The following is a 12,390-nucleotide window of genomic DNA, read 5'->3' as shown; positions in this document are numbered from 1 at the left end:
GACAGCTTGGGGGTCTCGCAAAAAGCTAAACGCACACGTTCCAGACTCCAGCCACTCGCTGCCGGTCCCGACCCAGGAGAAACGAAGGCCCATTTCCGGGCAAAGGCTTGTGCACGGAAGTCCCTACAGCGGCTCCATCTGGGCGCCGAGCAGGAAAACCTGGGCCTACACGATGGAGGGAGACACCCGGACGGACGCAGCCTCAGGACACACGTCTCACGGAGGCGGCACTGCTCCCGCCCGAGTCGCCCAGACCCGCCTCCCCTGCGACATCAGAACTGCTCAGCCAGGAAGCTGCAGCCCCACCGCCCACCGGGCCGTGCACCCCCGAGCCCACTTACAGGGGCCCAACCGTGTTCAAGGCCAAGATCAGCAATTCCGCCACATTCTGGGGGCTTCTCCAGGGCAGCGACACCGACCACACTGAGGCTGCTGTGTATTTCCACTGTGAGATGCACGAGGAGGGACCATGAAGCAGTGAGCTCGCTGCACCGCGGTCACGTCCCCACAGACACACGTAAGGCCGACGAACAGAGGGAGGAAATCAGTTACAAAACACCCGTCGGACCCCATTCCAGGCAGGCGGTACACACACAACGTGCAGTAAATACACAGCTGCACACTGACTGGCAGCATATTCGGGACACGTTAAGCTAAACATTTCACCAAGCAACACAGACAACACGATACGACACACACAGCAACATATGGTGCGGTGCGTACACCCGTCCCAGGCCGACGCGCAGCGCATCTGTCCTCGGTTTCCGGCTCTCCCCCCAGATGTTCCCGTGGCCTCATCGTCACAAAGGGTGTGGACCACCCGAGCTCACCAACTCGTGAAGTCAGCATCCTAAGTTTGAATTCAGTCTCGTCCGGTCCACAGGCAAATGGCACCAGGATGGTCCACGTCTTTCGCGGCAATGCTGAGTCAAGATCCTAAGATGTCACCGACTGTCCTCAAGGCTAACAATCTACGTCTCAATCCCCATTTCTACTTCTGCACAGTGTGATCCCATTTGTCAGGCCGTGTAGACGACAGATCCCGCCAGTAACGCACCGTCTCAAGGTCGCTTTCATCCCTTACACACATCCCTCGATGCTACTGGGTTTCCAAGGCCGCTTGGGGCTCCGTTCCGTCTTTCCAGTCGTCTGGCGTCTCCCTCATTCTCTGTTACACGACGTGATGTAACCTCACCTCCTGAAACCTCACAAAGGCCATGGCCTCCTGCAGACACTTAGAAAGGAACATTTCAACGAACCGACAATGGTTCTCCCGTGAAAACCAGAACCGCCGTGGAGGCTGGAATTCTGTGACCCCTTCAGCACCGGGCACTCCGCATGCTGCCTGCAGGAGAAACTGCGACCAGTCTGAACGGGTGAGGCTCCCTGGAACCAGCCCACCCTCACCACATGCTCGACCCAGCGGGCTCTGCCATCATTTCCCAAGCCACATCCACAAGCCACATTCAGACCCCCAAGGCAGGATCTAAGACCCCGGAGGGGGACTGCACTCGGACTCACAAAGGCAGGGCCTGGGATCCCCAGGACTGCACTCAGGCTACTAAAACAGACTTCAGAGCCCCCAGGGCAGGACTGGAGACTCCACCGCAGGGTTCAGGACTCCAGGGCCTGGCCCCCAGAGGGTGGGCCATACTCCGGCTGCCAGCAGACTTCTGAATCCCCCTGGGCTGGATTTGGAACCCCAAGCAGGGTTCGAGACCCCTGCAGACGGCACTGGACACCCAAGGCAAGGTCTGTGGCCTCTTGGGATGGACTCGGACCTACACGGTGACAAACAAATGGCAAGCAATAGGATATACTGGAGTCTATGAGGAAGCCGTTTGGTGCAAACCTAATCAGCCTGACTTTGTTTTTCCAAATGGGCCTGACGTGGCATTGAGCATGCACTGTATATCTGCTTAAGCGCTGGCTGTGTCCCAACGGCAAGAACAAACGGCCTTAGCATAAAGATGCAAGTGCCCCCCACTGGCATTTCCTTAAGGAAGAGAATCTCTCCAGAGGCTAGGAACTGAGTGCTGTGCTCACCTGAGACCACCCAGCTCACCTGTGACCACCCAGCTTGAGACAACAGACCTGCCACCTGCTGCGTCCGTCCATCAGTCGCTGTGCCGACAGAACAGTCTCCTGAGTACTGTAAAAGGCACATTTCAACCTTCTGTGAAACATGCTCTTTGAGGGTATATAACCACTCTATACACCCCACCTCTGTGATGCTCTTCCTTCCTTGGGGAAGGAAGGCCCCAGGCTAAGCTGGTCCTCAGATCTGGCTCCGAATAAACTCACTCAAATTTTCATTTATAGATTGGCTATGGATTATTTTTGTCGACAATGGCAGAGTTCAGGACCCCCAGAAACTGGCTCGGAGCTGCACTCAGACTGCCAAGGCAGGATCTGGGACCCCCGGGCCACACTCGGACTCACAAAGCCAGGATTGGGACCCCCGGGCCGCACTTGGATCCCCAAGGCAGGATCTGCAACCCGGGGCCACACGCGGACTCACAAAGGTAGGATTGGGACCCCCGGGCCGCATTTGCATCCCCAAGGCAGGATCTGCGACCCGGGGCCAAACTCGGACTCACAAAGGCAGGATCTGGGACCCCCGGGCTGCACTCGGATCCCCCAAGGCAGGATCTGGGACCCCGGAGGCCACACTGGGACTCATATGGGCAGGATCTGGGAGCCCCGGGGCCGCACTCGGACTCACAAAGGCAGGATCCGAGACCCCTGGGCCGCACTCAGACCCCCAAGCAGCGTTCGCGCCCCCCGGGAACGGGGTTGGCCCCGGACCGGCCCCGACCGTGCGCGGAGGCCGGGGCGGGCGCGGGAGGCGCGGCGTGGGGGGCGGGCCGCAGTCGGGCGCGGGGCCCGGCCGCGAGCAGCATACCTGGCGGGGGGTCCGCCGCGAGCATCCCGCCGCAGCGCAGGGCGCCCCGCACGGCGTCCGGAGCCCCGCCTCCCTCCCAGAGGACCCGGGCCCGCCAATCAGGCGGCGTCGACCACGTGACGCCGGGCGGCCAATGGGGTGCCCGCAGGGGAGCCCCGAGGCCCCGCCCACTGCGGACGGGCGGACATGAAATGTGGGCCCTGCGGGCCGCCGTCCGCCCGGGGGCCTGGCTGCCCCGCGTGGTTCGCGGCCGCCCGGCTCTGCGGGCCGCGGTGCCGCTGCTGCCCTGCCCCGAGCGCGCGCTTGCCGCCTTCAGACCCGGGGACCCGGGGGGCCTGGAGGGGCGAGGGGGCGGCGGCCGGGGCCCATGGGCGGATGGCCGGAGAAGCCGAGCGGGAGAGGAGGAGGAGGAGGAGCCAGAAGATGCGGACGAGGACGAGGACGAGGACGAGGACGAGGAGCTGCTCAGGAGGGACCCTCTGCTGCCGGCGGGCGCCCAGCGCGTGTGCTTGGTCCACCCTGAGGTCAAGTGGGGCCCTGGGAAGCCGCAGCTGACCCGAGGTGACCGGCGGCGGGGCGAGTGAGGGGCGGGGCTGCTGGGGACGGAGACTCCGAGGGCGGGGCTCATAGGGCGGGGTGAATGAGGGGCGGGGCTTCTGGGGCGGAGACTCTGAGGGGCCACTCATAGGGAGGCGTGGCTGAGAGACGGGCCTTCTGGGGCGGAGACTCCGAGGGGCCACGCATAGGGAGGCGTGGCTGAGGTGGTGGGGAGTCGGGGCGGGGCTCCGTGGGCTGCAACTCGTAGCGGGGAGACTCTGAGGGACTGGACGGGACCCTGAGGGCTGGAACTCACTGGGCGCGGACTGAGAGGCGGGGCTGTCGGGTGCGGGCTCCAAGGGGCGGGGCTTCTGGGGGCGGAGTCGCCTCCCCAGGGGCGGGGCTTGTGGGGGCGGGGCTCCAAAGCCTGACACTCATAGGGTGGAGAACCCCTGGGGGCGGGGCCTCGAGGGCGGGACTCAGGGCGGAGACTGTGGGGGCGTGGCCTCTGGGGCGGGGCTCCGAAGGTGACGGTCATAGGGCGGAGGCCCCTGAGGGGCTGGGCCTCGAGGGCGGGCTGAACCTGCCGAAGGCCCCCCAGCGCTGCGCCCCTGGAGCCCTCCTGATTTGCGGCGGGGCGCGCCTTCTGCACTGCACGCTGAGTCCTGGTCCCCGCCCTCCTCGGCTCTCCCTCCCGCCAGCCCGCAGCGCTGTCTGCCCGCCCCGTCCCCAAAGGCGGAGTGTCACCCAGGTGTAAACCCCGTGTGCCGGGTGCGGCTCCCGAGCCCCCATCTTTTCTCCACCGGCATTTTCACTTGTCGTTGGACACGAGACGGAAGACCGAGCCCAGAATCGTTCCTCTCACTTTTTACCCAAACCCCGAGGAAACTGCACAGCCTGGGCCGCCGCCCTGAGCAGCGCCGACATTCGTCACCAGTCCTTCCCCCAGGCGGTGACAACCCACCGGGGCCCTCCCCGTCGGGCTGGGGGGGCAGCAGGCACCCCTGCAGAAGCGCTCGCCTGGGCCTAAGCCTGGGGACAGGCCGAGCTGACAGTGGCCAGGAGGCCGGGCCGTCTTGGCAGGATGGTCCTGCACGGTGGAGGAGGGTGGGACCCCGAGGTGGAGGGAGCCACACACAGGCGGCTAGGGGCCCTATGCAGAGAGGGGTCCTCGGGGGAGCATGTCTGGGGGCGCCCGGGACCACTCCCAGGGGGCGGAGAGAGCCGGGTCACTCCTGTTCGAGTAGGCCGCGTAAGGACTTGGCTTCCACAAGCACACTGGGTTTTGAGCAGGACAGTGACCAGATCGGGCAGGGTTCTGTTTATTCTTTTCCTCTTCTCCTTTCTGTTACAGCTTTATTGAGCTGTGGTTCACATGGCATCAAGTTACCCATTTTGAAGGGTGCACAGTGCTGTGCAGCCACCACCCCTACCTAGTTCCGGAGCGTTTTCCACGCTCCAGGAGACCCTGTGCCCTAAATGGCAGTCCCTCCCCACCGCTCCCCCACCCCGCCCCTGGCAGCCCCTGATGGCTTTCTGTCCCTGTGAATCTGCTGGACATTTCACCCAAGTGCAAGCTGACAATATGTGGTCTTTGTGTCTGGCTTCCATCCCTGAGCATCACGTTTTGGAGGTTCATCCACGTTGTATTGTGTGTCACTGCTTCCTTCTTTTTTTTCTTGAAGACTTTTTTAAGAGCAGTTTTAGTTTCAGAGCAAAATTGAGGGGAAGGTAGACATTTCCCATATCCCTTCTGCCCCACACTCTGACAGCCTCTCCCGTTATCAGTGTTCCCCACTAGATGGTGCATTTGTCACAACTGCTGGACCTGCGTTGACACATCATTGTCGCCCAAAGTCCATGGTCTCCCTTAGGGTTCACTCTTGGTGTTGTACGTTCTCCAGGTTTGGACAAATGTGTAACACATGCATCCACCAACATCATACCATACAGAGTACTTTCACTGCCCTAAAAATCCTCCGTGCTCCTATTCATCCTTCCCCGACCCCTGGCAGCCGTGGATCTTTGCTGTCCCTGCAGCTTTGCCATTTTCCAGAATGTCACAGAGTTACAGCCATACGCTGTGTCGCCTTTTCAGACTGGCTTCTTCCACTTAGTAACATGCATTTAGGTTCCTCCACGTCTTTTCATGGTTCACAGCTCTTTTCTTTTTAGTGCTGATAACATTCCGTTGTCTGGCGGCAGCACAGTTTATCCACTCCCCACTGAAGGACACTTTGGATGCTTCCGAGCTGCTGTAAGCATCCACCTGCAGGTTTTTGTGTGGACAGAAGGTTTCAGCTCATTCGGGTAAATACCAGCTGCTCATTTGGTGAGAGTGGGTTTAGTTTGGTAAGAAGATGTCCAGCTGCCTTCCTGAGCGGCTGCACCATTCTGCGTGCCCACCAGCCACGAATGAGGGTTCTTGTGGCTCCACCTCCTCGTCAGCATCTGGTGTCGTCAGCGTCCTGCATTTCGGCCATTCTCATAGGCGTGCGGTGGAATCTCGTTGTTTTCGTTTGCGTTTCCCTGATGACTATGATGTGCGGCATCTTTTATATGCTTATTTGCCACCTGTATGTCTTTGGTGAGGTGCTTGTCTGAGTCTTTGGCCCATTTTTTAATCCAGTTGTTTTCTTATTGTTGAGTTTTCAGAGTTCTTTGTATGTTTGGGATGACAGTCTTTCCCAGATGTGTCTGCAAATATCTTCTCCCAGTCTGAGGGCTGACCTCCCACTCTCTTGGCAGCATCTTCTGCAGACAGAAGCATTTAGTTTTTGCTGCTGCCGTGTCCTCGAGCTCACAGATCCTTCCTCAGCCCCGTCAAAGCCACGCTCCATTTCTGCTGCAGTGTGTTCAACGTCTAGTTTTTCTCCTGGTTCTTTTCTAGGATTTCCATCTCTCTGCTCCCATATCCCATCTGTTCTTCCACGCTGCCTACTTTATCCATTAGAGCCCTTAGCATGTTAACCACAGTTGTTCTAAATTCCCAGGCCGATGATTCCGACATCCGCGCCACGTCCAAGTCTGGTTCTGACGCTTGCTCTGCGTGCACGCTGTGTTTTTTTGTCTATTTGTAGGCACAGTAATTTTTTCTGGATGCCGGGCGTGAGGTACCAGTAGAAGGAACTGCGGTGACGAGGCCTCGTGCTGTGGAGGTCGGGGAGGGAAGCGCCCTGTCGTCCTGTGGGAGGTCTCAGCCTTGCAGTGACCTGAGCCGCTGGGCTGGGAACTTCGCAAGCGCATCTCAGTTTTCATTTTCCAAATAGTGGATACCCAGGGGTGACAGGGTGGGGCCCCACGTGGTGTTTGACGAGCCTTCGGGGCAGGTGGCTGTGGGAGGAGCCCAAAGGAGCAGGGAGGCTGCGCAGAGACCCAGCGGGGAGCTGGGGACTGGCCGGGCAGGTCGGGAAAGAGCAGGGTTTGCCGATGGGCCGCGCGCGTGGAGATGAACGAGGGAAGTCAGGGATGAGCCCAAGGGCTGATCCAACCGACCATGAGGGCGGACGTGGGGAAGACCCACGGGACCCATCAGGACTCAAACTCCAGAAGATTGTGCCTCCCCTCAGCCCAGACGAGGGCAGACCCTGTCTCCCCATGGCACAGAGGCTGGAGGACTCGCCCCACAGCACAGAGGATGGGGGATCCCAACATCCAAGGTCTAGAGGATGGGGACCAGGGGTTGGCGCTGTCTTTCCTGGGCCGGGCCGGCACTGACAGCCACTGGGGCCACCGACTCCTCACCTCGGGGGCTCCCAGCTGCCCTGCAGGGAGTGTGGGGGGTCCCTGGGCCCTGAGGGGCCACCTCACAGCAGATGCCGTGGAGCCGGTCACAGGGGTCCTCACTGAGCAGACGGGTCACTGATTCCAACAGAGGGGTGCATGCTTGCATTCCCACTTGGCTTCGGCTCCTCGTCACCCTGCTGCCCTGTCCCCTCTGCCCCCCGCCTGCCAGTCGTGCCCAGGAGAAGAGAGTCATGTGCTGACTGCAGTGCTTTCTGAGGGGACCTGCACACCGGGCCGAGGAAGCCGTCAGGGCCTGGGGAGCAGACCCAGGAGTGCTGGGTGGGGCTGGGGAGGGACGCGTCCCTCACACGGTCCCGTCTCTCCCCACAGCCGAGTGGCAGGTGGCGGAGGCGAGGGCGCTGGTGCACACACTGGACAACTGGTCGGTGGTGGAGACGATGGTGGTGCGCACCAGGACGCCCGACAAGAAGCTCGTGTTCGGCAAAGGGAACCTGGAGCAGCTGACGGGTGGGCCCCACGCACGTGCCCCGGGCCTCCTGTCCCCTCTTCTCCCCGGGGATCGCAGCCACGGCGGGGTGCTGTCGGGGCCGGGTGCAGGCAGCCTCACGGGAACTCGGGAAAAGCTGCCACTGGGATCAGAACGTCAGGGAGGCCCTGAGGGTGCTGTCCACACAGTTTAGGGTGGGAGCCGCCCTGCCGCCCCCAGCCCCACCCTCCCCTCTCTAGGCTGCTCGCCAGCCGCTCAGTGCCCTGCTGTGAACCCTGACCTCTGGACCCTGACCATCCCCACCCCAAACTGCCCTCGGCTAACAGTTCTGAGCAGCAAGTCCTGCAGATGGCCCGTCTAGGTTCCCCTGGGCCGTAGACGCGCTCAGTCCCCCCGGGTGGGTGTCCTCCCCTCTGTGTGACAGAGACCCACGCCCCTGAAGACAGACCCCATCGACCCCTCAGCCGCCTCCCAACATCCCACATACGATGCTCTGAGTCCGGGATGTCCCGTGAGCACAGCCAGCGCGTGCAGCCCCGTCCTGCGACAGACGTGCTGGGGTCACAGACCTGTGATGAGACCATCTCTTCCCCTCAGAGAGAATCAGGGGGTCGCCCGAGGTCACCGCCGTCTTCCTCAACGTGGAGAGGATGAGCGCGCCCACCCAGGTACCCGGGCTCCTGGGGGGCCAGGCGGGCGGGTCAACATCCCACCAGGAGGGATATGAGGACACAGGACCACGTCCGCCCAGCCTGGGGTCCTGTCGCAGACCCCCTGCCCACTCACTCGCTCACTCTCCTTTTCCAGAAGGAACTGGAAGCCGCCTGGGGTGTGCCGGTGTTTGACCGGTTCACGGTGGTTCTGCACATTTTCCGCTGCAACGCGCGGACACGGGAGGCCCGGCTGCAGGTGGCGCTGGCCGAGCTCCCCGTCCTCAGGTAGGCGGCCGACCACGGGGCCTCCACAGATGTGGACCCCTTCTCATTTCCACATTTGACGCTGCCCGGGGGGTAAGGACGGAAGGGCACCAAGCACATCCCCCACAAGGACCTGCGCCCCGGGGGGGATCCTCTGTCCCCGGCCATGAAGCCCTGTGGAGGGGGGACCCCGGCACGGCCACTGTCCCCGTGCAGCACGTGCTCACCCTCAGTTCTGTCGTGTCGCCCCTGCCCTGCCCCCCACAACAGGCCTGTACGTCCACTGAGCCGCCCCGTTTCCCTGTCAGGTCCAGCCTGAGACGTGACGTTGCCCGTCTGGACGGCCCGGGCCGGGGCTCTCGCTACATCATGGGCTCAGGTAATGCGTCCCGGGTCGTTCTCTGCGCGCTCAGGGGAGGGGGTGGTGACGGCAGCCGCCCCCAGGAAGGGACGACGTCTGAGATCCTGATGGGGCGAGGGCTGCGCGTGGGCCTCACCTGTGCTCACATTCAAGCCAACTAGGGATTGAGGTGTTGTCCCAGGGCGGCCGAGACAAAGGACCACACACCCAGGGCTTAAACCCCAGGGGTCCATCCTCCCCAGTCACAGGGCCGCGCTCCCTCCGGAGGCTCCAGGGGAGGGTCCCTCCTGCCTCTTCCAGCATCTGGGGCTCCAGGGTCCCTGGGCTGGTGGCCGCCTCCCTCCCGTCTCTGCCTCCGTCCTCACGGGGCTGCTCCTCTGCGTCTGCGTCTCCTCTTCTGTCTCTGATGAGGATGCTGTCCTTGGATTCAGGGCCGCCTCCTCCAGGAAGCCCTCCTCTCCAGCCTTGATTCAGGGCCGCCTCCTCCAGGAAGCCCTCCTCTCCATCCTTCCCTTCATCGCAGCTGCAAAGACCCTGTTTCCAATTAGGCCCCGTTCCCCGGTCCTGGGGTCAGGACGTGGTGTGTCCTGGGGCCCCTCTCAGGCCCCTGTGGTCATCGTGGGGTCCTCCTTCGCAGGCTGTCCCCTCGGGCTCTCACTTCCTCCCGTTTTGGGGGAGCCAGGTGACCTCAGAGGGCAGAAGTCAGAGGGGAGGCTGCCGTCCCCAGGGCTGACCCGTCCCCCAGAGCAGGAAGGTGTCGGGGTGGGAGTAGCCGGGAGGGTCCCAGTGGCCAGAGCGCGTCCCCATCCCCCGTCCGTGGCACCTTTGCCCTCGCGTCGTCGTCCCGGTTCTGCTCGCTGACCCGCCCGCTGGTGCTTTCAGGGGAGTCCTTCATGCAGGTGCAGCAGCGTCTCCTGAAGGAGAAGGAGATGAAGCTCCGCAGGGCCCTGGAGCGACTCCGGAGGAAGAGACAGCTGCTGGGGAGGCAGCGCCGGCGGCGGGAGTTCCCGGTCGTCTCGTTGGTGGGCTACACCAACTGCGGTGAGCGCGGGTCCGGGCGGGAAGCGGGGCGCCTCTCGCCCCGTGCTGGGCGGCGGGATTTGGGGGGAATCTGCTTGCAAACACAGCAACCTGCAGAGTTCACCAGGAGATGGCGATAGTGAGAGCGCGCCCAGTGTGACCACACGTCCGGGCGTCCAGGGGCCCACGGCACCCCGGCCAGTTGCTGGTGTTTGTTGAGTGCCAGATAGGGGGCGGGATCTGTGTCTCTTATGGACGTTTCCAAACTCTGAGCAATAGGAAAGATTTGACGATTTGAGTCCCTTCACAGTAGACTTGCTCTTTGATGAATAAAAGCAGGTTTTATTGCGTGGCCTTTCACGTCCGCTTTAAGGTTTCTCCGAATGTTACGTGGAGTCCACGCAGGAGACAGAACCTGGGGTTCCTTGTAGCGTCACAAAGCCCCCGAGTCTCAGCCGCACAGGGAGAAATGAAAGCACCCCCAGTTCATTTCCTGTCCACACCACCCCCTCCGTCTACACCATCAGTCTCCCCCTACACAGATCCCCAGCCCTCTTACACACACAGGGTACACACCCTGACGTCATTGTCGCTCTTCACCTACGCATCACACGCCCCCAGCATCCACACCATCGGGCCGGCCCGCGTCCAGCAGTGGACATGGGGACAGTGAGGGGCCGCTCATGCAGTGCGTCCCTTGTGACCCGACTTCCAGGAAAAACCACGTTGGTCAAGGCACTGACGGGTGACGCCGACATCCAGCCACGGGATCAGCTGTTCGCCACGCTGGATGTCACGGCCCACGCGGGCTCCCTGCCCTCCCGCATGACCGTCATCTACATGGACACCATCGGCTTCCTCTCCCAGCTGCCCCACGGCCTGATCGAGTCCTTCTCCGCCACCCTGGAGGACGTGGCCCATTCGGTGAGTGTGAGGTGGTCTCGGGACAGTGACCTCGACTGTCAGCACAAGGAGGGCCCAGGGCCCCTCAGACACTGTGTAACCGGGGACCAAGTTCCCTCATCACCAACCAACGCCCGTCCTGCTCCCCTCCAAGAGGACATAACGGGCCAGTGGCCCCCAGCTGTCCGACCGCCTGGCCCGTCTGGTCCCCAGGACCTGATCGTGCACGTGAGGGACGTGAGCCACCCCGAGACGGAGCTGCAGAAAGCGAGCGTCCTGTCCACACTGCGCGGCCTGCGGCTGCCCGCGGTCCTGCTGGACTCGGTGCTGGAGGTGCACAACAAGGCGGACCTGGTGCCCGGGTGAGTGGCGCCCGCCCCGCCCCGGAGCGTCTCCTCGGGGTGCCGCGGTGCCGGCGCAGGGGGCGTCCTCCTCGGGGCGGTTCCGTCTCCTGCCCGCGCTGCTGCCGGTCCTGCCACCAGAGGGACACGTGCGGAGGGTCTGAACCCCGTCACCCCCGCTCCCCGGTGTCACCCAGCCACACGCACGCACGCACGCACCCCGTCCTCTCCGGGGGGCCGGAAGCGCTCACACTGGGCCCGTGGCGGGGCCTGTGGGGACCCTCGCTCCGTGGCCCCGGCTGAGCGGGTGTCCCCCCCCAGGTACAGCCCCGCGGGGCCGCACGTGGCCGTGTCCGCGCTCCTGGGACACGGGCTGGAGGAGCTGAAGGCGCGGCTGGAGGAGGCGGTGCTGAGAGCCACCGGGAGACGCGTCCTCACGCTCCGCGTGCGCCTGGCGGGGCCGCAGCTCAGGTGCGGGGGCGGCCGGGGCGGGGACGGGGGCGGCCGTGCGGGGAGCGGGGAGTGGGGGGCGGGGCGCGGGCGGGGGCGGGGGCGGCCGTGCGGGGAGCGGGGAGTGGGGGCCGGGGCGGGGGCGGGGGCGGGGGCGGGGGCGGGGGCGGGGGCGGGGGCGGGGGCGGCCGTGTGGGGAGCGGGGCGCGGGGCGCGGGCGGGGGCGCGGAGGCAGCGGGTGGACGTTCCGGGCCCCGGGGCGCGTCCCCACGACGGTCGGGAGGTCGGAAGGTCGGAAGGTCGGCATGCTCCCGGGGTGCGCCTCCCGGGTGCGGGCACCTGGAACGCGCTGTGGGGGCCCCGCCGGCCTGAGTGACGCCCCCCCCCCCTCAGCTGGCTGCACGAGGAGGCGGCGGTGCAGGACGTGCACGTGATCCCCGAGGCCGGCGCCGCCGACGTGACGGTCATCATGAGCCACTCGGCCTACGGCAGGTTCAGGAAGCTCTTCCCACAGTGACCGCGCGGGGTGGCGGCGTCTCAGCCTCGGCCTGCAGCGCCCCTGGGGCCCCCCCTCCTCCCCGGCCTGCAGCGCCCCTGGGGGCCCCCCTCCACCCCCCCACCCCGCGCAGGGCTGGTGGCCGCCCGCTCGGAGCTTCGCGGGCCGTGATCTTCCAGGATGTTCCGGCCGCACGGTGTTAAAAGCTGTGTTACTGGGTTTGTAA

The 12,390-nt window shown here is 63.9% G+C and overlaps 2 protein-coding genes across 35 annotated transcripts in view; one reads left to right on the top strand and one right to left on the bottom strand.

Annotated features, from left to right (window-relative positions):
• Positions 1–3,058, bottom strand: part of LOC123285115 (uncharacterized) — a 20,545-nt gene extending 17,487 nt beyond the window's left edge. For 10 of the 34 annotated variants that reach the window (XM_070502994.1, XM_070502963.1, XM_070502969.1 and 7 more), the window contains exons 1-4: positions 2,906–2,996; positions 2,066–2,152; positions 342–1,781; positions 36–165 (exon numbers count right to left, since the gene is read on the bottom strand). The gene's annotated coding sequence lies outside the window, so the exon portion shown is untranslated. Of the gene's footprint in view, positions 1–35; positions 166–341; positions 1,782–2,046; positions 2,153–2,905 lie in introns of all 34 variants that reach the window. The other 24 variants (XM_070502991.1, XM_070502993.1, XM_070502987.1 and 21 more) reach the window with 23 other exon arrangements.
• Positions 3,055–12,390, top strand: GTPBP6 (GTP binding protein 6 (putative)). The gene is made up of 10 exons (XM_044768263.2): positions 3,055–3,466; positions 7,559–7,696; positions 8,274–8,344; positions 8,484–8,614; positions 8,902–8,972; positions 9,837–9,995; positions 10,690–10,898; positions 11,091–11,239; positions 11,540–11,689; positions 12,062–12,390. Exons 1-10 carry the CDS (start codon positions 3,097–3,099, stop codon positions 12,183–12,185), a joined length of 1,572 nt encoding a protein of 523 aa, XP_044624198.1. The 5' UTR covers positions 3,055–3,096; the 3' UTR covers positions 12,186–12,390.

Source organism: Equus asinus, chromosome X, assembly GCF_041296235.1.
Source record: "Equus asinus isolate D_3611 breed Donkey chromosome X, EquAss-T2T_v2, whole genome shotgun sequence".
Classification (NCBI taxonomy): domain Eukaryota; kingdom Metazoa; phylum Chordata; class Mammalia; order Perissodactyla; family Equidae; genus Equus; species Equus asinus.
This window is presented reverse-complemented; position numbering and strand designations above follow the sequence as displayed.